The sequence below is a fragment of the Limulus polyphemus genome, unplaced genomic scaffold, assembly GCF_000517525.1.
Source record: "Limulus polyphemus unplaced genomic scaffold, Limulus_polyphemus-2.1.2 Scaffold815, whole genome shotgun sequence".
Lineage (NCBI taxonomy): Eukaryota > Metazoa > Arthropoda > Merostomata > Xiphosura > Limulidae > Limulus > Limulus polyphemus.
The window spans coordinates 2,278-26,573 of NW_013666425.1; the positions used below are offsets into that span (position 1 = coordinate 2,278).

Sequence of the window (24,296 nt, forward strand, 5' to 3'; positions counted from 1 at the left end):
GTAAAATTTCTTATCGCGATGTAACCGGGTTGACGCTGGGATATCAGCTGAGCTCTGTTGTGTTTTCGTGTCATCATGTTCATTTTCATAAACAACATTAATTATTAGAGCAGTTTTAGATGTTTATTTCGCTGTTCTTAACTGCAATGTCTATAATAATAAAAACTAACTTTTCAATGTGTACTATTGAAATAATTTAAAAGTATAGGAGCTTGTTATGACAAAATTACAATACTATCTCTAGCCCCCCCCCCCTTTTTTCTACAAGGTTTAATAAAAATAACTTACAAGATGAAGTATACTAATAAATGTGTATATATATTATTATTTTTCTAGATAACAAGAAAGATGAAGATTGGAGGCTTAAAGTTTCGTCTACTTTTTTCATTTCAACTAATGTTCTTGACAAACGTTTGCCTGTCTAACCTTTCTCTTAACCCATACCAATGGCCTGTTGACCACCTTCGTAGAGTGATTGGAGCTGTAAAGGTGACCAACACTAGCAATTACTTTGGTTTTAGTCTGTATGAGAACCTTAAAGGTCATGATAATGTTTTGATTTCACCTTACAGCCTGGCAAGTGTAATGGCTATGCTATATCTTGGTGCACGTGGTGTAACTAAAAATGAAATGGATTTAGCATTGGGGTATAATTCAGTTAATTTAGATAACAAAGACCTCGTGCTCGGGTTTCAGCAATCATTACTGATTCTCGACCCCGAATCTAATGATTACCAGCTGGAAACAGCAAATTCCCTTTTGGTTCAAAACAATTTTAATATTTTGGATGAATATAAACGGACGCTAGAAGGTAATTTTGGGGCAAATGTGCAAAATGTGGATTTTATTAATAAAGCGGAATTAGTCCAACGATATATCAATGGCTGGGTAGCTTTTAAAACAAAAAACAAGATCCCTATCCTCCTGAATGAACCTCTTAAGCCAGAAACACGTCTAGCTTTTCTGAACGCCGTGTACTTTAAAGGTGATTGGGAAACCAAGTTTGACTCGGCCCTGACCAGGAGAGGCACCTTCTACAACAATGGAAATGTCCCGACCCAAGTTCCTATGATGATGCTAAGAGGAATATTTCCATTTGCTTACGTTTCCAGTTTAAGGTCCTACATTCTTGAAATGCCTTATAAAGGTCATGATGTAAGTATGTTATTGTTGTTGCCTAAGAGTAGAAATGGCTTATCTGACTTGGAAAAGGACCTGTCTTCCGCTTCTCTTGACTCTGTTACTTCTAACTTACGAGAAATGGGCGTCATGGTCACTATTCCTAAGTTCAAACTTGAAGAAACCTACGAAGATGACTTAAAACAAAGCCTAGAGTCTATGGGAATGTCAAGTTTATTTAGTGAAGCCGGCGCAAACCTAGAGGGTATCACTGGCCAACGTGACCTATATGTAACCAAAATAACCCACAAGACACTTATCGAAGTCAACGAAGAAGGGACTGAGGCTTCAGGAATCAGTAGTGTCGTCGCAGGTGTTCGGGCAGGTGGCAAGAGGCCAACTTTTACTGCTGACCACCCGTTTATATTCTTTATTCGTCACAGTCGATCTGGTATTGTTTTGTTTATGGGACGCGTTTCACAACTGTGACCACATATTTTCTCTATGTGTGCCGCAAAGCTGATGAAAGCAAACTGGCAACAAATCCATTAAACTGACTTAAATCAAAATTCTGCCGTTATAACCATTATGAATTCATCAGGAGAACACGACACTACTATAAATCATTTGCTCAACTCCGGTTTTTAGGTGTACTTTAAAGTGGACATTTCAAACAGATGAATCCAATACCTCTTCAAATGTACAAAGAAGAAACGTTACTTTTATTTTGAAGTAATGTGTGTTTGACAGGTATTATTATTTTATTTTAGTTGAATTTAAACAAAAGTGTTGCGCTAGCAACATTACAATACTCAAACTGCCACTTGTGGTGGGATGAAACTAAAATGCTGTAAATGGTTTCCAAAGTGACTTAAATCGGTATCTTTAGTAAAATGAGATTTAACTAAGCTCTGGTAATATTTACTTTTGTAATGTTTATGTACTACAAGCAAATACGAGGAGGTCCAATAAAAACTAGACTGAAACAAAATAAACTAAGGTAAAATCTAGTTCCATAATAGTTTATTTTGTGACAAACTTGCTGTACATTGGTTACACCTTGAATAATAAATAGTCAATATGTTTACCATTGAATCAGAGTAATTTTTGTTCTAGATAACCTTGGGTACCCGATGATGACAAAACCTTGTCGAAACGTTGTACATTTGTTGTTATGTTAAACTTATATTTATGGTTTTCTTCGTTACCCATTCAAGCCGTCTCCAACCATTATTAACTTTGGATATTTTCTACTATTGAACAAATAACTATTACATGGAAGCCTAACACTTAACACATACAAATGTGTTGTGGTTTAGTTTTTACTGGATTATCCAGTACGCGGATTTATTAGGTATAATTCGCATGGTAAATCTTAAAGCATACTACTATGCTTCTTTAAGCATCCATTAGTTAGTAGTCCAAAAGGAATACAAAAAAAAACATTAAAAATGATTTTAGAAAAGTATATAAAAACTGCATAAATAATATAACTAGACTTTTTCGTGTACAATAAATTTGTAACCCAGATTTCATATGATTTTAGTTCACTCCAAATTATCTGAGATTAAACTTGTTGAATTGTGTTTATGTGTTTAATTGAGATATCTTAAAGTGAATTTTTATATGTTTGAATAACTAATATCATAAATATGTTTGTATTTACAGAAAAACATTAGTTTTTGTTTTGTCATGCGCAATGAATAAAATGTTACACATTCATTTCTTATTATCTCGATTGCTGTATACTTCAAGCAAACGAAATACCTATGTTAGTAGGTTTCCGTAGAATTCTGCGAATAAACAGTTAAAGAAGTATCATACATATAAGATAATTCCTTGGAACATTCTGTGTAAGCGTGTTCATCTGTTTAATGTTCAAAACCATTACTTTTTATAAATCATTTCATTCGTTCTAGAGAATATAATACAGTAATTTCATCGCCAATCACAAAATTAAGTTCGAAGACGTTTTATTTTCTAACTTGGAACGTGTTTTGACAGATTTTGTTTATCATAGCTGCTGTTAAATACTTTATTGTAAAATGTTAATTTTAATTAAATGTTCTAACAGATATCCTTATTCTAAACAATTATTTGTGGTTTATTGATATAAAATTAAGACTATACTCGATTGAAAATTTATGTGGTTGCCTTAGAAGTCTCCAATCAAGTATTTGTGTTAATCAAAATGAACTAGGATATGAGCTGTTTCACTCATTTCTACATTATATTCCTCACGAGGTTTACATATTCCACAGTCCAGTGAATACTTTAAAAAATGAACTAACTGAAAGTGTTCCCGAACCTGTAAATAGAGTATAATAGTTGACGGTAATAAGATATTTTTCAAAGTATAATCATTAAATTTTACCTACATTCTTCTTAAACCAATGTTATGATTTAGTTTAGAATTTAGAAAAACAAATAACACAGATAACCTCGTTTTTATAAGTAATGTAATTGTAGTATTTGATGATGTCGAAATACTCAAAGTTTAAACTGAAAATAAAGTATTAAAACCACTGAAATTTGTCTATCAATTGTATATATGAATGACAATCTACTCTGGACACGTAAACATTTAAATGCCTCTTTTTCACTTCCTATATGATTGCTCTCGCTTTATAAGTTGAAACAAAAACATTAATAAAACAATTAGTAATACAATATATGTGTGTGTATATAACATCTACCAAAGAACATTTGAGTGAAAAGCAAAAACTCAAATTTTACTTTAACTCAAATAGTAGGTGATATCTGATAAACATAGAAAAATATAGCAACTTGGTATTACTCACGTGATGTAAAACATTTGCACCGAGCTTAGCTCATAATTTACCATCATATTTTATTCAGTATAGTTCTGTGATATTTTTTCTGTGAATTAGGAACAAAACTGGATGTAACTTTCTTTAAATAACGAAGAAGAACACAATAAGAACTGTATACGTGTATAAAAGATACTAAATGCTTTATGCTGTATTATATTATATCGTTAACAACCCATGAAGTTTTTTAATTACGTAACTATATAGTCACGTGCAACAGACACGTGTGTGAAGATAGAAGCATTCATAAACAACAAAAAATGTAAAAACAATTTGCTCAGGGCTGTTTGAAACTTCCAACAGACAAAACTTTGTACGATTTTAGTTTAGTAAAACATGATTCTCAAAAATGCTACGTTTGTCATAACCAGATTGTTAATGTTTTCAAATATCAGCCATATATTAGTTGTGAACTATGACTCCAATATCTAGAACTGCAAAAACGTCATGGTTTGTTTGTTTTATTGTTAAACACAAAACTACACAATGAGCTATTTATGCTGTGCCTATCACGAGTATCGAAACTTAGATATTAGCATTATAAGCCTTCAGACTTGCCGATAAGCTACGGTGGGCAAAACTTTACGGTTTAAGGTTTATGTTGTACGATCTGAAATTATATATTTTTCTCTAAGTCTATATATATGGAAACAAGCACAGTTTAAAGAGAATGTGTTGTTATGGTAAAACTGTAGAATTAGGATGGAATTAATCATAACGAGAGCATTTAATTTAGAAACATTAATCAAAAATGAGGGTAGAAAATTCTGAATAATAAATGTGTTTTGTGGTAAACGGGTATGCACGTAAGAAAAGAAATAAACATGAGAATAAATACATTTAATTCTATCATATGAAACCAAATTTAATGATAATCTTCACAATCTAGTGTCAAAGCATTTCTTATTTAAATGTCACTGAACTATTGATTGCACTATTTAAACATGATTTTATTATACAATTGTATTAGAATACAAAACAAGAGGAAAAATAACATTTTCATTGTTACTCTTGAGATTAACCTCAATTGTACAAGTAACAAATCTACCTTTGTTACTTAGTACACATACAAATACTTCAATTCCGTAGTTGAATGCTCTTACTTCCAGGTGACAATCTAAATAAACCATGAAATTATTTTTGTTGGTTCCTCAATTGAACAATGTTACTTCTAGATAACGTACTCATTTATAACTTACAAATTATGTTTTACTAAAACATTTTTAAGTCATATAAATCTATTTACTTGAAAAACTTAGAGAAAAAACATTTTCTCCTTATTTTCATAATACATGCAATAGAATGTTAAGTATGCGTATTTTTATAGGAAAGCCATATCGCTGTGTCCACCGAGGGGAATTGAACCCCTGATTTTAGTATGGTAAATTCGTAGAGTTACCGGGTCAGAGAGAGTTAAGTACACGAAGCACTATGACAATGTCAACAGATACTACTTACATTAATTTAACGTTTCAGGTTCATATGGTTATTATTATTATTTACACCAGAGCTTTCCAAGTAACTTTTAAATAGTAACAGCTTTAACTGTCAGGAAACACATAGACAATATGAATGTTGCCAGTAACTCCAAAACAAAGCAGTTTTTTCTCTCTACTTGAAGCAACTTTGCTCACTTTGGTAGTTTAATTTAAACAGATATTATAATATTGTAAATAAACATTTGCCCGTAGATGATGGCTGTTGACATCAAAGAGAGATTGTAATACTGTAAACAAACATTTGCCCGTAGACGATGGCTGTTGACATCAAAGAGAGATTGTAATACTGTAAACAAACATTTGCCCGTAGACGATGGCTGTTGACATCAAAGAGAGATTGTAATATTGTAAACAAACATTTGCCCGTAGACGATGGTTGTTGACATCAAAGAGAGATTGTAATACTGTAAACAAACCTTTGCCCGTAGACGATGGCTGTTAACATCAAAGAGAGATTGTAATACTGTAAACAAACATTTGCCCGTAGACGATGGCTGTTAACATCAAAGAGAGATTGTAATACTGTAAACAAACATTTGCCCGTAGACGATGGCTGTTAACATGAAAGAGAGATTGTAATACTGTAAACAAACATTTGCCCGTAGACGATGGCTGTTAACATCAAAGAGAGATTGTAATACTGTAAATAAACATTTTCCCGTTAACGATGGCTCTTGACATAAAAATATTTTAACTCCGCAGTAAGGATTATCTAAAACAGCTATTATTATTTAGGATGATCCAGTTCTAATCAATGCATGTTTGTTTACCTGCTTAAAACTCCTTAGCTAAAGTTCATGACTATACTAACGAGAGACGGTATATAGGTGAAAACAAAATACACATCACCAATAAGGCCCTTATATTAAGAAGAAACAGAAAATATACTCAATTGTTTCACTATAAAGATTGCCCATTATGTTTGTGTGTATGTGTTAACATGCACTAGCCGGAGTTAGCTGGTTCGATTACCGAAATTATTAGTATGATAACTGAGAACTGTTCGACGGTGTATGTGGACTATTTTGTTTTAGGAATTTTATTCGAAAATGACAATAAAAAAACGCCTGAAATTGAGCACATTTCCATTTTTTATAGACTTTTAGTTTGCATCACCCAGAGTTGGCTAGCCCTATTATCGTAGTTTGTGTATGGTAACTAGAAACTGTCTGGCGGTGGACCTGAGCTATTTTATTTTAGGATTTTTGCTCGAAGTGGTTCGTTATGTATTTCGAGCAAACTCTAGCCGTCCATAATTTAGCAGTGAAAGACTATAAGGAAGGCAGTTAATCATCACCACCCACCGCCAACTCTTAGACTACTCTTTTTTTTACCATCAAATAGTTGGATTGACCGTTATCACATTATTACGCCCCCACAGCTGAGTATGCTTAGGGGACGGGGAATCGAACCCGCGATCCGTAGATTGCGAGTCGAGCGCCCTAACCGTCTGGCTATGCCAGGCCAAGCCCGAAATGGAAGATAAAAAAGCTCCTGAAATAGGACACATTTTCCTCTTTTTTAATAGACTTTTGGCTTTGAATTTAAGACACGAGTACTTAATCAGTTAAATAAATCAATTATCACCTTTCGCAAAGCAGAGTATGCAATTAACATTTAATGAGGTCTTTGGGGATTTGATAACGAAAGAAAGGAGGAAGAGGAACATTATTTAACATTGTTCTTTATTCAATTTTTGCTTCCTTAACGAGTATCCTCAAGGAGGTCCGTACATATTATAACCATTTACATTATACTGAAAAAATAATCTTTCTAATGAAAATTATTGAGGAAAGTTATATATCTAAAAATTATATGTATTGTATAGCATGTGAGATGATTTCATAATATTTTTTTTAGAATCATTAGCAGTTTGCACACAAACAGTATATCTTTTGCTTGTATGGCAATAAAATTGTATTGATTATTTCAATTGAATATGCTGTTAATGTTTTTATGTTTACTGACTAATTCAAGCTATGCAGTATAAACTTATCATTATACACATAAACACACACACACATATGTATGTTATCCAACATATAATTTATGGACTTTTCTTAATCGTTTAATGTAATAAAATTTCCAGACTTGGCAGTACTACTACTTCTTAGACGAACTTTTTCGAAACCTTTTGAACAAGAGTATTAGTGATAGTTATATCGTTAGTTGCACAAGAATAGGGAGTCATACATACACCAGTTCTGAAGAAGGCAGAGTCCATATATTTGTTTTTTTATGTTAAGACAGATTTTTTCTTTCAAACGACATGTATCTTTTACTGGTATAAATCTCGTAGTATAACATAGACAGACGGTTGGTAACGTTATATTAAAACGATTGTGAACATCCAAGTCAGCAAATCACGTGACAACCACAACCGATATAAAAGTCGCGGTGGAATATTGTATGTCAGAACTATAATTTAAAATTGTTTGGCGTTTCATGGATAGTGTGATGCGACCGAAAATTGGTCGTTCTTGACAAGATATGCAACAGCTATTTCCGACATAAGATATTCACTAAAGTCATAATAATGTGTTCAGATGCGGAATTTATGATTTCTAGGACGGAGATATCCATTGCATATAATTTCACTGAAAAACAAATGAATATGGATCAACTTGGGGCACCAGGACCATCCAGATGTTGACCCAAGTCGCACACCAATCATGGTAACCAAAGTACGAAGTCTTGCAAGAGATGAGAATCTACGAACACAAAGGCCACTGGTAAAAGCCATCCACATGCCTCAGTAAACAGCATGTAACATATTAAAGAAGGATCTCCGTTTGTGTAGCTTTGTGTTTAACAACAGATAAACAGAAAAATGTACGAATCACTAAACTGATAGAAAAGAAAATGAAAAGTGAGCTTAATCTATTATGTTTCATTAATATTCTGTATATAGTCTCAGAGATCAAAATATGCTACAAGTTGAGGTTCCAGTAGCTTAAAACATTTCTAAGACTTTTCGTTCTGTAGTTCTTTCTCAGAGGCTACAAAAAGTCACTGAAATACGTTTAGAACCAAAATATCTTTCAACTATTAATTTTAAAGTAATGTGCATATTTTATCTAGTGGTATTAAGTTTGAAGTAAATATAAAGTGAACATTCACGGGTTTTAATGCACTAAAGTTTTTAGGATTTCGTCGACAGGACTCATAATTCTCATCAATTAAAAGTTAATGTAAACATACAAGCCAATTCAAAGCGATATTCCTATGTATACCAGGGTGGGTTTTTTTCTCCAAGTTTGAGTCTCAGGAAAAAGGGTAATTTTTCAAAAGTTTGCATAAGTTAACGATTTCTAAAATTATGTTTGCTTAAGATAATCTATCTTTAATCCTCTAAATACATTATATCTTTGTGATGTGAGGGTCGCATTCTTCATTCTTCTGAGCTTCAGGGATAAACATTGACGGTTTTTTTCATGAAATAACTTCTTTTTACTTAAAATATTTTATGTTTAGAAATCGGTGATAAAAAACACATTTAGCGTTATATAAATATTAGTTTTAAAAGTTACAAATCCTCTCAATTTAACTTCCCATCATGCAGTGCTAAAATATGTGACTCAACCTGTAGCTTGACATTTGACAATAGAAACGTGATAGAAGGATACTTTTTGAATTTAGTTTGACAGATGCATAAATTCTAAATAAGAATAGTTTCAAGCATAAAAACTTAATAATTCAAATTTATAGAAGTAATTTACTTGAAGTAAATTGCAGGTAATAATTTTTACAAGTAAACACTGTGTAATCCAAAAGGAAATATTAAAGTATTCTGATAAAACGAGTTAGCACACAGGATCATATACAAAATGTGCAATGAATTAATAAAACGCGCTTTCGCATAGTTGAACACTTTGCTTCAGGAGAATAAAGAAGAAGAATAGTGAACTATTTGAAAGCGCTCGAGTTTTGGGTAATTGAAAGTATGTTACATACTCTTAATGATCCCAGATTTATTTGCGGCTCTTCAACTAACAGATTACGAAGTTTGTGAACAGGACATGCAATTAAACAGACAAAATGTAATTTTCCGCAATCGAACGAAACAGAGTTATATTACATATGTAGTGTACTAAATATTCGTTGCTTGAGATATTAATATTTATTACAGGAGGTCATGATACTATTATCACCACTAAACACGAGCTTTGCGTCCTTTTCATTTCCCAGTAAACTGCAAATTTCCAGTTCTTATTTCTCACAACTGACTTTGGATGAAAAAATAGTCCGGATAAATCTGGGCTGGCTTCATTAGATTACACAACGGACTTCCGGACGACTATGTATGATTACATAACTTGTACACTAGCAGATATTTCATAAGGAAAGGATATAATAACTGTGATGTATACTGAAATATTGGTATATATATATATATGTTAACCGGCCTAAAAAAGAGAAATAGAATTGTAATTAAACTCAATACCTCCTCTTAAAGGATGTAAGAAGGAAAATTACTTCATTCTATATGATCATGATGTATTGAAGAAAAGCTTGAAAACTATTGTATTATACTGAGTAGCACAACATCGACAAATACAATGAAGCCGTTGTATCTTGAGAAGTGTAATATTTATTACATCCAAGACAAATTATAAAATAATACCAATAGGTTGTTTTAAGCGCAAAACCACACTTCATCTGCCAGAATCTCATGAGAGAACTGATTAATGAATATAGCTGTGATGGAAAACGAAAAACATAAGTACTTGTTGCTTCACGTTAACATAAATTTATGGACATTTATAAAATATACGCATAATGTGTGTAGTGAGACACTAGATAGGCTTCAACATGTACATTCTAATTAAACCCGTCACAGAGTGAAAAAATCCAAGAATCTTCTATTGTATTCAGATACTTTCTCCGTTCATGTCAAGTTGTTTACTGATATTCATTAATTCTGGAACAAGAAACTGTGTAGCCTTTTGTGTAGTTTTACAACAACAAAAACAATGATATTATCAATATTTGTCTTTCGGATATTGTGCAGAACTTTTTATTTGAATACTTTAATTATTCAGTCCTGAATTATTTGAAAACTTAAAAGAAATATAAAAAATATCCTTTAAAGTTAACAATTATGATAAAAAGCTTGTTTATAAATTGATTAAAAACAGTATTTACTGAATGGTGTGTTTACAGTATTATAAATTGATTAAAAACAGTATTTACTGAATGGTGTGTTTACAGTATTATAAATTGATTAAAAACAGTATTTACTGAATGGTGTGTTTACAGTATTATAAATTGATTAAAAACAGTATTTACTGAATGGTGTGTTTACAGAATTATAAATTGATTAAAAATAGTATTTACTGAATGGTGTGTTTACAGAATTATAAATTGATTAAAAACAGTATTTACTGAATGGTGTGTTTACAGAACTATAAATTGATTAAAAACAGTATTTACTGAATGGTGTGTTTACAGAACTATAAATTGATTAAAAACAGTATTTACTGAATGGTGTGTTTACAGAATTCACCTGAAATCATTTTAGTTCGGTAACATGCCCTAGGAAGAGGATAACGCCTCTTCGATTGTCTCGGATCAAGAAGAGGAATGGACGATTAGCAAGGAACTCAAAAGGTTTTCGTTTACTGATGATAGTTAAAACAGTATTTACTGAATGGTGTGTTTACAGAATTCACCTGAAATCATTTTAGTTCGGTAACATGCCCTAGGAAGAGGATAACGCCTCTTCGATTGTCTCGGATCAAGAAGAGGAATGGACGATTAACAAGGAACTCAAAAGGTTTTCGTTTACTGTTGATAGTTAAAACAGTATTTGCAGCCGCTTCGGTTCCCTCCTCATCCACCCGAATTACGGCTTTGTGGACCACTTCTTCCACAAACAGGTCACGTGTTCCAGTAATACCTGAAAAATCAGCTTCAATGTCACTGAAAGCTGTCTGCATCCCCAAAGACTTCAGTGTTTCTTTAAGTTTGCGATCGTCTTTTAGTTCGAATTTCGGCAAGATAATTTGTAAAGTTTCCTTTCCCATCTGAGTTAGTATTTCGTCTAATGTAGTTAACGTGAGTGCGTTCTCTACTTTCTCGAGGTTACTGTTTGGTGTTGGAAGAAATATTATCATGCTTATGTCATTACCAACATATGGAAGATCTACAACATAGACGCCCAGTTTTTTGTCTACAGTAAATAATACTTCATTAATCGTGTACATCATCGGTACAAAAACTTTCTGACCGTTTTCATTGGTGAAAGGTCCTACGTATGTGAAATCGGGGTTGAATGGGTTTGACCATTTACCTTTGAAATATACACCATTCAGTATCATCAGTTTGGTGGTTTCAGGTGGCACCTCTGTCAGCAGTTTCCTGATGTTTCCCTTGGAAGACCTGTATCCCCATGCATTTACCCACTGTAACACTCCTTGTCTTCTGGTGAAGTTAATTTCTGTGATAGATGAGTTGTAGAACCGTTTTAAGTTATCTTTATATGACTTGAAGATAGTGTATCCTTCTCGGATCAGAACTACATTGGCATTGCTAAGCTCATTTTTATCACTAGAACCACTCTTTAATAAATTATCCTCTTTTCTCAATAAGTCGTGAACCGACACCCCTTTAATTCCCACGAATCCATACCCCAAAACATTTTCCATTTCATGAGCTGTTCTACCTGAAGCACCAAGATACGCCATCCCAAAAGCCATGGACAAGCTCCATGGGGACATAACTATATTATGTTTCTTATCCAATGCCTTAAGGACAGACAGAGCAAGCTGGTTGTTGGCTTTGACAATCTTGCTTTCCGCACTGTCGGTGACATCAACTTGACCACTGAAAAGGACACCACCACAAATGGCGAAAAAGCCGAAAATGGCTGTCAGAGGTAGCAACATCATTGTGCCGATCTAAATCTGTAAAATCAGAAGAAGAAAAAATTAGCTCATCAACTAATTTCATTGGAAAGCTCATATATAGATAAACAAGTCTTCATATAATAACACATTCAACAACCTCTAGGTGGCAGAAAATAAACTCATCAAGGTTAACAGTGCACTTTTTAACATACAATGGTTAATTAATTTTGTTTATTTACCAAGAATATCTCAATATTATCTGATTGGTCCAAGTAGAAGTTGAAGAGAATTAGAATTTTGTTTGTTTGTTGTTAAGCGCAAAGCTACACAAGGAGCTATCTGCGCTCTAGCCACACCAGGAATCGAAACCTGATTTTTAGTGTTATAAGCATTCATACTTGCTGCTGAGACAATGGAGGGGGGCTAGAATTTAGTTTCACACGTACAAATTAAAACAAAATAATTAATGTCATAATTTGATTCCAGGTCTTATGATCCTAAAGGTGATTTTCTGGTTGATTCCAGGTCTTAGGGTCCTAAAGATGATTCTCTGGAATATCAGTAAAAGAGAGAGGTACTAACTCTCTATACAGTGTCGAAGGCTTTGATAGTTAAACCAATGTAAAAAACAAGAATTAAAAAATAATTTCTTGATAAAACATTTTTCTTTAATAAAACTTTAGTTAAAGTCAAACAGTTGTGTAATACACAAGTTTATCAAAAACAACAGCGTAAATCAGCTTAAGTACGACTGCGTAAGGAAAAATATGGTGAGTCAATATGTCAATGCAAAGTGTTTTCACCACAATAGGGAAGTGAAATATGAACTAGTAAATCGTATAAAAAAGTATCATACATATTTTCACACAACATGAAAAAGCGACTACAAATATATAACAAAATCTTACATCTTTCTCAGATTTACTGTTTAGCATTGCATTTCATATCCTTTTCTATGAAGCAACATAGTTCTCTGTTTTCAGCGGTTTGAATTCAAATATTTTCCTATCCTTAAGTGATCCAGACGAGCTTCAGAAAAATTAATTTTTGCATCACTATCTTTTTCAGTACGAAAGATTTTATTTAGAGTTAACCACAAAGCTACAGAATGAGCTATCTGTGCTGTACCCACCACGAGTATCAAACCCCGGTTTTTAGTAGTGTGCACCCTTTGACTTATCAATGAGCCACTGAGAAACTAATACGAAAGAAGTCTGCAGGCTTAAGGCGCTATAATTTGGGTTTCGATACTACCCTTGGAAAGTAGAACACAAATAACCTATTGTGTAGCTTTGCGCTTGACACAACCGAACTAATACGAAATCGAATTTTTAAAAATTATTAAAATTCACAGGAAAGAAACATTAAGAGAAATTTTAGAAGGGCATTATTGGCAACTGAGCTTTAACAAAAACGATTGCATGATTTAAATCTAAACATGTATATATCATAGAAAAACATTATGACGTATTCATCGATGTAAATGCTCCCTCCATAGGTTTAAGTTCAAATGTTTTGTCTTGCACAAACAAAAGTTGTAATATGTCGAGTTATAATAATAGCGTTCTACTAAAAAAATCTTAATATCCTTCTTATAAAAATGTTATCCATTTATGTGGAAATAACAACAAGCTTAGTCAAAGCATGTAAACCAATTAAAGGCCACTATTCGAATTAATTAAATCTGAAAACCAGCTTTAACATTTGATATAAAAATCATACACAAAATGTATAGGAAGTGTTTAAAAATGAACTTATAATGAAAATCTTTAACAATAACACTCCGTTTTTACCTTCGAATATGAAATTTAATGTTTTATTGTTGATTGGTGGTCGACTCAGTTTTGATTATTTCGTTATGTAATTGTGTAACAGTAGTACTTGCTCAGCACAGTCTGCAACATCAATATGGATTGAAGTGCTGTTCAAATGTTGGAAACTGGACACACACGTATACAAGCTGGATCTCGTTCTGGTGTCGCGTCATTGGGTGAGTGATCTGTCTCTAGACATCCTGGAGAATGTTGTGGAAGATCAACGTTATATCTGCACAGCATACCCATCACGAATCACTAGTATATTGTCCCTAGGCGAAGTATGACAGAAACTATAATAATTAGCATCAGTCCTCCAGTTAACCATACAGCATCGTGCAGCCCGTTTGGTCTTTTGTCGGGATTGTCCAAATGGGTAGCAACGCTATTGGACAACGAGTCAAAGTTTCAGACCTGTACAAATGATTGACATATTTGTGTCTAAAAATTCTAAAAATGAAAAATACGTTCGTATATTATTGTTGAATATGACAGCTTAGCTAAGTGGAGGGAGACATCACTACTAAACGGGTTTAAACGTTTTATTCTTCTTTTGAGGTACGGTTTTACTGCTCTCAACGATATATATTGACATAGTAATGGACCCAGTTGTTCATCATTTCAAAAAAGCAATTAGATTAGACTACAAAATAAAAGATGGCATGTTTAGCATCTATGTATATATATATAGTTGGTTCATAGAGAATCTCAACCATTCGACAGTGTAATGCCGTTATGAGTAGACTTTTGGATGTAGGGTGAATCTCGACCATTCGACAATGTAATGCCGTTATGAGTAGACTTTTGGATGTAGGGTGAATCTCGACCATTCGACAGTGTAATGCCGTTATGAGTAGACTTTTGGATGTAGGGTGAATCTCGACCATTCGACAATGTAATGCCGTTATGAGTAGACTTTTGGATGCAGGGTGAATCTCGACCATTCGACAATGTAATGCCGTTATGAGTAGACTTTTGGATGTAGGGTGAATCTCGACCATTCGACAGTGTAATGCCGTTATGAGTATACTTTTGGATGTAGGGCAAATCTCGACCATTCGACAGAGTAATGCCGTTATGAGTAGACTCTTGGATGTAGGGTGAAACAATATCCCAAACCATTCCGATAAAAAGCTCTCATCCTCAAACTGAAGGCTATAGTTGCAAAAGGTGAAATCTGTGACCCATAAATAAACTTGTAGTATTGAAGTCGAGCACATTTCTTAGTTTTCAACAATATAACAAATAAAGATTTGAAATTAACCACAATCTTCTAGCCACATCTCAAAGTTAGCCGCTGTTTTCAGGAGATGATAGTTGCAGAAACTTGAATTACTACAATCCTTTCATCTGCATACCTGGCAAGTTTTTCAGTGCAACTTCAATACACTTTTGTGTTTCTTTAGGAGAGGTATTGGAAGCCGATTCTCACCTGCAGTGGAGTGTATATGAAAAGTTTTAGCCAAGTTTGACGTTGTCTTGTACGGAAGCTTCTTACAGTGGAAATTGTGGTGTTTGGGAGTAACGAGTAAGTAACGATATATTGTTAATAAGACGGAATTATCAATTATATTCAGCGAATAGATGTTGCTTATAAATTGTTTATATAATAGAGGAGTAATTAACAGTAAAACCTTACAGACTGATTTTTAGAGTAGTTTAAATCTATAGTTTGCAAACTACTCGTGAAAACCGATGATAAATCAAGCGTTTTAACGACTGTTACTTGATAAAAACACAGTACTTCAATATGTCAAACTTGTTTATATGTCTCATTCAAAGCAAGTGGGCTGAAAGTTAAAGGTTAATTGGTACTTCACGATGTTAAATCGACACTCATCAATGTTAAAATCTTTCAAAATAAGTACAGTATAATTAAATGAATTATGTGCGCACCTTAATAGGAACTTATGGCCTGTAAAACCTTCAGAATACCTATCCTTTCAAGTATAATTACATAAATTATGTGGAAATGAAAATTAATTGAGTTTCACTTTGCTAAACCACAGTTATGTATGACTGATGCTAGACCTCAGTTATGTATAACTGATGCTAGACCACAATTATGTATGACTGATGCTAGACCTTAATTATGTATGATTGATGCTAGACCTCAGTTATGTATGACTGATGTTAGACCTCAATTATGTATGACTGATGCTAGACCACAGTTATGTATGACTGATGCTAGACCTCAATTATGTATGACTGATGCTAGACCTCAATTATGTATGACTGATGCTAGACCTCAATTATGTATGACTGGTGCTAGACCTCAGTTATGTATGACTAATACTAGACCACAATTATGTATGACTGATGCTAGACCTCAGTTATGTATGACTGATGCTAGACCACAATTAAAAGAGAGTTCCATACAGCTGTTTTTCAACCATTGTAACACTAAGTACGAATATCACTTTAATAACATAGTATCAGTCCTTTCATGAAAATGAAATAAATTCGATGATAACCAAGTAAAATCAACAGATAATCATGGGTTTAGTGGTGAAAACTATTCTTTTAAGTACAAGCATCTGAATGCTTTCAACCACGATACCAACCCATAGTAGTGTACGTACGTACAACCTTATTAAGAATGAAAGAAAGAAACAATAATCAATATTTTAGTAGAACATGAAGTTAAGTAAAGAACCCAAATTCTTTTGTCGGAGAAGTAGATGTAGTGGAAAAGAACATTTAAATCACAATAAATATTTCAACCAAGATTTGAGTTGCTGTATATTTATAAATCTTTTCAGCTAAGGTTCAGTCTTGTATTTGGTTTTAAAGTATGTTTCTCTCAAGAAAAAATAACAAGTTATACAGATAAGAACCATATAACTTCTTAATTATGATCATATTATTAATCTTAGAGAATCAAATGCTTGGTAATTAATCATAGATTTTCGGATGACACAGAGGGGGTAAATAACATAAAGTACGACGATACCTAACTTCAAATTCGATGACGAATTTTGCTGGTTTCACTTCTACAGAACACACACTAACTTTCTTTAAACACAAGCATTCCATTCATCTCAACATCAAATTTACCATAGAACACGAAAACAATAAACAGTTATCCTTTCTTAACCTCAAAATTATTAAATCAGACACACAGATAAAACCAAAATTCACCGCAAGAACACACACACACTGGCCTTTACATTCCCCTGGAATTCCGCTCATGATACCATACAAAAAATCAACACACTTAAAAACCTCGTAAACACAGCCACAAGACTCTGTCCAACGGACTACATTAATGAAGAAATTAATCACATAAAGCATTCCTTTATTCACACCAATAAATTCTCACCAGCTATTGTTGAAAAACGTTCCAACATTCCCCATAATAAAACTCAACTCACGAAAAAAATTGATACTAACAAACCCAACAACAGTACATTACACTGAAATTTACCTTTTGTTCCTGAAACCAGCTCAAGAATTATCCACAATTGGACAAAACTAGCCATTAAACACAATATTCCTGTCAACGTCAAATTCTCACAAAAACTCGGCTCTAAATTAAAATCGTGATTAAACAAAAATTATTTAGAATCACACGATACCAACGTCATTTACAAAATAATATGCAATAATTGTCCAGAATTCTGCATCGGAGAAACAGGAAGAAAATTAGAAACCAGATTGATAGAACACAATAAAAAACTGTCCCATGTTTTTCCCCATTGCAACTCAAAACAGTCATTTTAAACAAAGAACCCAACATAAACAAACGAAAAATCAAGGAATCCATCTTAATTGAACAATAAAATCCCTACTCTAAACCAACACCCCGGGGTGCCAAGATACCTCTTCTAAGTTTTGCAACAGTATCCGGTCATGTGACCTCTTTGTTCAATACTGAAAGTGGGTTTTCTCGAGGTACTCCCGTTTCCCCCACATTGAATTCTCGGCATAGGATTTTTAGATCCCCGCCGCCCTGATGGACCATCTGTCCGATATCGGCCGTTTAGTTTTGTTTACTTTGCTCTTCACTTTTTATTGTCTACAGTTACTATCTCTTTACCTTTTCAAAATTACATACCTCGTCTGCATTAATTTCCTAGTTTCTCAAGTTAAGCCCATATTCCTAGACCACGAGCTGGGTGAAGGAGGATTGTTTAATCTTCGAGCACCCCAGATTAGTAATTATTTCTTCGGAAATAATTATTTTTAAATCTAAATAACTGCCAGGAAAAACGAAACGAAGTTACTTGTACCTGATGATGATAAAACATTGTACATTAGCTGTTATGTTAAACTTATATTAAAGCTTTTCTTCATTACCCATTCAAGCCGTCTCCAACCATTACTATACCTAACTTCAGTCTCGGCGGAAGTATTGCAAACTGTTTGTTCTAGTGTAACTAAATTTCGCCAGAAGCACATGTGATCATATTTCCTTAAATATTGTATAAATCAGTTGTACGTTAAATATTTGCTTTGTGTTTTCAAGTACTATTATTGTATATATATATTTCTGCTGACGTTAAGCTAGTCCTTATCATATGTATTTAAATCTAGACATTTTGAATTGTATGTTGAATCGTATAGCTCCTAAGGTTATATATAAGACTATGAAAATGCTTGCAAATTAACTACTGTTTTCTCGCGAATGTTGAGATGGTTCTAGAGTTACAACCACGTGACAGACAACTATCTGTCCCTCATATTAAAGCAAACCGCTATAATCGGGCTTTTCACATGCCTCCAAAACTGGAGCGGTATGTGATTACCTTTTTTTAGAGGGAAATATTCATACTACCAGGACAGAGAGGCTCCAACATTTAGGACAGCAACTGTAAAAACAACTGTAGTCAGTCAAAATCAGGGTCTGTATATGAAGACTGTGATTATGGAAGAGGATTTTCTGATAAAAAAAAAAACATCATTGCAACGAAGCAAAGCATATCTCTTGGCATTATTGACAATATCGTAAACAGGGATTTAAAGACTCACATTGGAATAAATAGCTTTTTCATGTGACAGTTAGTGGAAGAAACTGGAATTACAGTAATCATATTCGACCAAATTCCCCAATGCAATTCCAATAGTCTTTTACGTTTTTGGTTTACTCAAACATGTACTTAACTCATAGATCTAAGATTAGCTAACTTATGGAAAGATGCACAAAAGGAATGGAAAAACAACACCTACAAGGTCATTATTAGAAGAATCCTAATTTTATGGAAACATGGTTGCAAGGCCGTTGTTAAGAAGTAAGTGAAGCATAAAATTAGGTGTCTAATACATGTATGTGGAACTTTGTATATTGTTTAACATTAGTATGTGGAACATTAATCATCGTTGTCAGAAGTTGTAAATGACCTTCCGTTTGCAAACGTTTCATCAAAATCATTTCAAACGAAACATCCCAAAGCATATTGTGGTAGATTAGTATGATTTGTTTTGAATTTCGCGCAAAGCTACACAAGGGATATCTGCTCTAACAGTCCCCAATTTAGAAATTATAGACTGCAAGGAAGGTAGCTAGTCAACAGCACCCACCGCCACCTGTTGGGTTACTCTTTTACCAACGAAGAGTGGGATCGACCGTCACTTTATAGCGCCCCCACGATTGAAAGGGCGAACCTGCGACATTCAAATTTCGAGTCGGGCGCCTTAACCACCAGGCCATGTCAAGCCTGATGTGTTAGATACTACTTACTGTCATTTACATTCAAAGTAAAACCTAGTGTTGAAAGACTAAAAATAATTGCTTAAGATTATCACAAATATCCATGACATTTAAGAAACACTCAAAATGTATAGAGGGACAGGAAAAATAATAGCAATACCATAAGTGGCATTAAGAATCAGACAGAATATTAGCAATACCATAAGTGACATTAAGAATCAGACAAAATAACAGCAATACCATAAGTGACATTAAGAATCAGACAAAATAATAGCAAAACCATAAGTGACATTAAGAATCAGACAAAATAATAGCAATACCATAAGTGAAATTAAGAATCAGACAAAATAATAGCAATACCATAAGTGACATTAAGAATCAGACAAAATAATAGCAATACCATAAGTGACATTGAGAATCAGACAAAATAATAGCAATACCATAAGGGACATTAAGAACCATACTTGATAATTCTAGATACAGAAAAAGGCACTGTTGTTTCTTCTTTACAAATGATGGTTTGTTATACACTTTCTTACATTCTTTCAACTCTACTCCATCCTCCCTCTTATGAACTCTGTCATATCCTGTTAGTAAACTGTTTGTACGTATGTATAAATATACATCTATCATTTATATTACACAGCTTGTGCTTCTATTTACTACTCCTGCTTCGTGTCATCAAATACTTCGTGTATGTAATTACTAAAGATTTTCACACGATAAATGCATATGAAATTTAGCAGTAACTTATTGCATTACAGTACGTTTATGTTTAGAGTTGAAAGAATCTAAATTTTCTTAATTGAAGATCGTTAGTTATGGTACTGATGAATGTAGTACTTAACCTGATGAATGTAGTACTTAACGAAATACGTAACCTTTTTCTTCATTATATTAGAGCAGACTGAGCAAGCCGACAGATTAGTTAATTTTCGTTCTGTAGTCGTTAAATTAGGAAGGTTTGTTGTTATTAAGCACAAAGCTACACATTGGGCTATCTGTGCTGTGTATACCCAATGGTATCGAAACCCGGTTTTTAGCGTTCCAATCTAACCTTGATAGGTATTTAGGTTTGGTAACCCAGGGGTGGTCAGAAAAGTGTAATGTTTTTTAGCGATATGAGCCTCAGATTTATCACTGAGCCACTGGGGAAGGGGGGGATTAAGAATGTTTTTAGCGATATGAGCCTCAGACTTATCACTGGGGAAGGGGGATTAAGAAGGACAAGAATAGCTCCTAACACACAATGGTGTTGCCAAGTGCGATAAGAATTTTTGACACAACGCTTTCCGTGAAATTTTTATTCATTACAACTTCTCAGCACTTTTGAATTCAAAAATGGCAATCGAAAAAACAAAAAACACTGTAACAACGTAGTGTTTTATAATTTATTTTTTTTTTACCTTTAGAGCCTTTGACACAGGGAGACCGACAAGTTATTTAATTTGATTGGTTAACTTCAGCATCATCACTAAAAGGAATGAAATGACACATAATATTTACATCCGAAACTATTACAAATCGAATTTTGTAATCCAAAACAATTTTATAAGAATCCACTTATTTACTATTTAGGTATATGCATGCTTGATTTTCAGATATTGTTGTTTTTAATGCCTAAAAAAGTATGAAAAAACTGAGATATCTTAACTTTCTTCTTTGTAATTTTCGTTGACACAGCAAGACGTTTTCCTCACCAAGAAATCCACGAAGCGTGAAATGTTGTACTTTTTTATTATTGTTTTGAAATAGCAATGGCTTTGTGATGAGTGCCAGTGATTCAATGTAAATTTGTTAGTTTTTAAATATATAGTTAAGCTCTTCCCACTCTGTCCATTTACAAAAAAAATTGCTTTTTATGGGGAATTTCCCATCAGAAAGCGAGTAAGTTCCAGCCACTGCTAAGGGGCCATCATCATAGTTCAGTAGGCTATATAACACTTAACCAGGAGGTAAAGGTTTAGTTTATATACTATTTTGAATATGGAGTGATCGTCGACAAAAACCTATTAGTTGTAAGACATGAAATGTCAACCCACCTGCTGGTTCATCAAATGTTTAATCGTGAGCTCGTGTGTTAGCCTTTTATGTATTGAGTTACTGTTACACCAGCTGGTCAATCGTACACTTTGCATCAAGTATATGAAGTGCTTGTTGATATATCGTTTGTATAATCACTTCTGGTGCATCAAACGTTAAATCACCTGTTGGTATGCTAATGGTTCAACAGCATATTGAGACATTAACTTTCCTAAAACTTCTGGGAAATTTGAAATATTAATAGTACACGATCATTTGTTGGTGAAGCAACTGTCCAGCCACCTGTTATTACAATAAACGTGCAAACACCATGTACAATACAAATGGCTGAGTATATTATATCCAAATTATTTTGAAGCCTCACTACGTCGTTATAATCCTTGTCGCCACGTCCGGTCATGCTCTATTTAACGACTGTGCGTCTGTGACATATTTTTCATTGTAAAAGCTCTGTCACAATTTCTTCCTAAACGGCTTTCCATACTTTCTATAATCCATCCAGTATATGAGGACGACGGTTTCCTGACCCACGTTTCTACAGTCTGAGCGCACAGAAATCTATAAGCACGGCATCCAGTAACTCCGTCAATATGTCTTCTTATGGAAGAGCACGAATACCCGTTTCATTCTTCAGCTGCTTGAGGTATGCGACGGTTGAATGAGAAGTATGACTGGAAGCCTTATCTTCTTTATCTCATACCTTGTTGGCTTCGTTGGTTGGGATACACATGGATGCCTTTTGCCAATGACCTTTGTATTCTTAGAATTTTGTCTGTTACAAGACACCATACATTGCTTACCGTGGCGGGGTACGATACGTTACCGGTCTTTTTCTGAATGGTCCTGGTACCAAAACATGGTCCATATTTCTTTTCTTTCCAATACCGTTATGTACAATTGATATCCCTGTTTTTAAAAATGATTAATCCAAGCTTTGGACATATGCTTATCACCTGAGTGTATAAATATTTTGCAAGAAAAGTGGTAAATTTTTGGTATTATCATGCTACTTACAAAACAAAGTCAAAATGTAGTTCTGATACATTTCGTCTCCCCGCAATTTTATATCTGTTGTGGTTATTACGTAACTTGCTAGTTTGTTTATTCAAATTTGTTTTAATATAACATACTCAACCCTGTAGCATTCAGTCGCATATGATGCATCAAATGTTATATGAATTGGCCAATCACTTGTACGAAAATGAATCATTCTATCTCTTTCTGGGTAGATTAATTGTTTAAACCTGCTGAAGGTGAAATTATTCAGTTACTTGCATGCATATGAAACGTTTGATGTTTGCTCGTACACAAATTAGTTAATTACCTGCTGGTGTCCCCTGGTAGGTCAGTGGTAAGTTTACGGACTTACAACGCTAAAATGAGTGATTTGATTCCCTGCGACGGACAGAGCTCAGATAGTCCATTGTGTAGCTTTGTGCTTAAATTATAAACGAAGAAATAATGCGAACGACTCAATTAGTTGTTGGTGCTTTGAGCTGAAATGAGCAAACCATACTTGCTCCTATGTTAACTATTGACCCCCAATGTCACAGCGGTATGTTTGCGGACTTACAACGCTAGAAACTGGGTTTCAATACTCGTGTTGAACAGAGCCCAGATAGCCTATTGTGTAGGTTTGTGCTGAAATTACAAACAGACAAACAATTTTAACAATTCAATCAGTTGTTTGTGCTTTGAGCTGAAATAAACAAGCTATATTTGCTTCTATATTAATTATTCAATCAGTTGATGACGCTTTGAGTTGAAATAAATAAACTATACTTGCTTCTATGTTAATTATTCAATCAGTTGTTGGCGCTTTGAGCTGAAATAAACAAACTATACTTAATTATTCAAACAGTAGCTGGTACCCATTACTTCAAATGTTAACACTTCTGCAACAAAACGTTTTTTTTTTAGAAGATAAAGAAATTCAGATTAATAAACGCACATAAATGAAATATGTAATATAACCATAAGTTACACGTTTTTATTTCCGGTTGTGTCTACTTCTCTTTTTAATTACACGTAGTGTACTTGTAATTACTGTTTGAAGATCTATTTGTGGTATCTATACTTAAGTATAAAACAATGAATAAAAACAAAAATCATGTCAAAAAAAGAGCTGTGGAAAGCTTGTTGATCCAAATATTGCCAAACTTTGACACCTCTGAAGGTCACCCCTTTCTGACGTCATATGCCCTCAAGCATCTTGTAACTTCAAATTCGGTGACGAGGAACCCACTTTGAGACTAATAATGGCTGGAGACGGCTTGAATGGGTAATGAAGAAAAACTTTAATATAAGTTTAACATAACAGCAAATGTACGACGTTTCGACAAGGTTTTGTCATCATCAGGTACAAGTAATTTACACCGACACGGATATATATATACAGTATTTAACAAAGAGGTCACATGACCGAAACTGTTACTAGACTTAGAAGAGGTATCTAGGCACCCCGGATTGTTGGTTTAGAGTAGGGTTGTTTT

General features: G+C 33.8%; 1 protein-coding gene and 1 pseudogene across 3 annotated transcripts in view; one reads left to right on the forward strand and one right to left on the reverse strand.

The window, feature by feature from the left end:
* Positions 1-341: 341 nt before the first annotated feature.
* LOC106460681 lies at positions 342-3,640 on the forward strand (annotated as a pseudogene).
* Positions 3,641-10,437: 6,797 nt separating this feature from the next.
* Positions 10,438-24,296, reverse strand: part of LOC106460682 (serine protease inhibitor 2.1-like) — a 15,933-nt gene continuing 2,074 nt past the window's right edge. The window contains exons 2-3 of one of the 3 annotated variants that reach the window (XM_013920410.2): positions 11,093-12,354; positions 10,438-10,878 (exon numbers count right to left, since the gene is read on the reverse strand). In XM_013920410.2, coding sequence (XP_013775864.1) covers positions 11,128-12,339 — 1,212 coding nt within the window. In that variant the 5' untranslated portion in view covers positions 12,340-12,354 and the 3' untranslated portion in view covers positions 10,438-10,878; positions 11,093-11,127. Of the gene's footprint in view, positions 12,355-14,090; positions 14,246-24,296 lie in introns of those variants that run through there. The other 2 variants (XM_022387457.1, XM_013920408.2) reach the window with 2 other exon arrangements.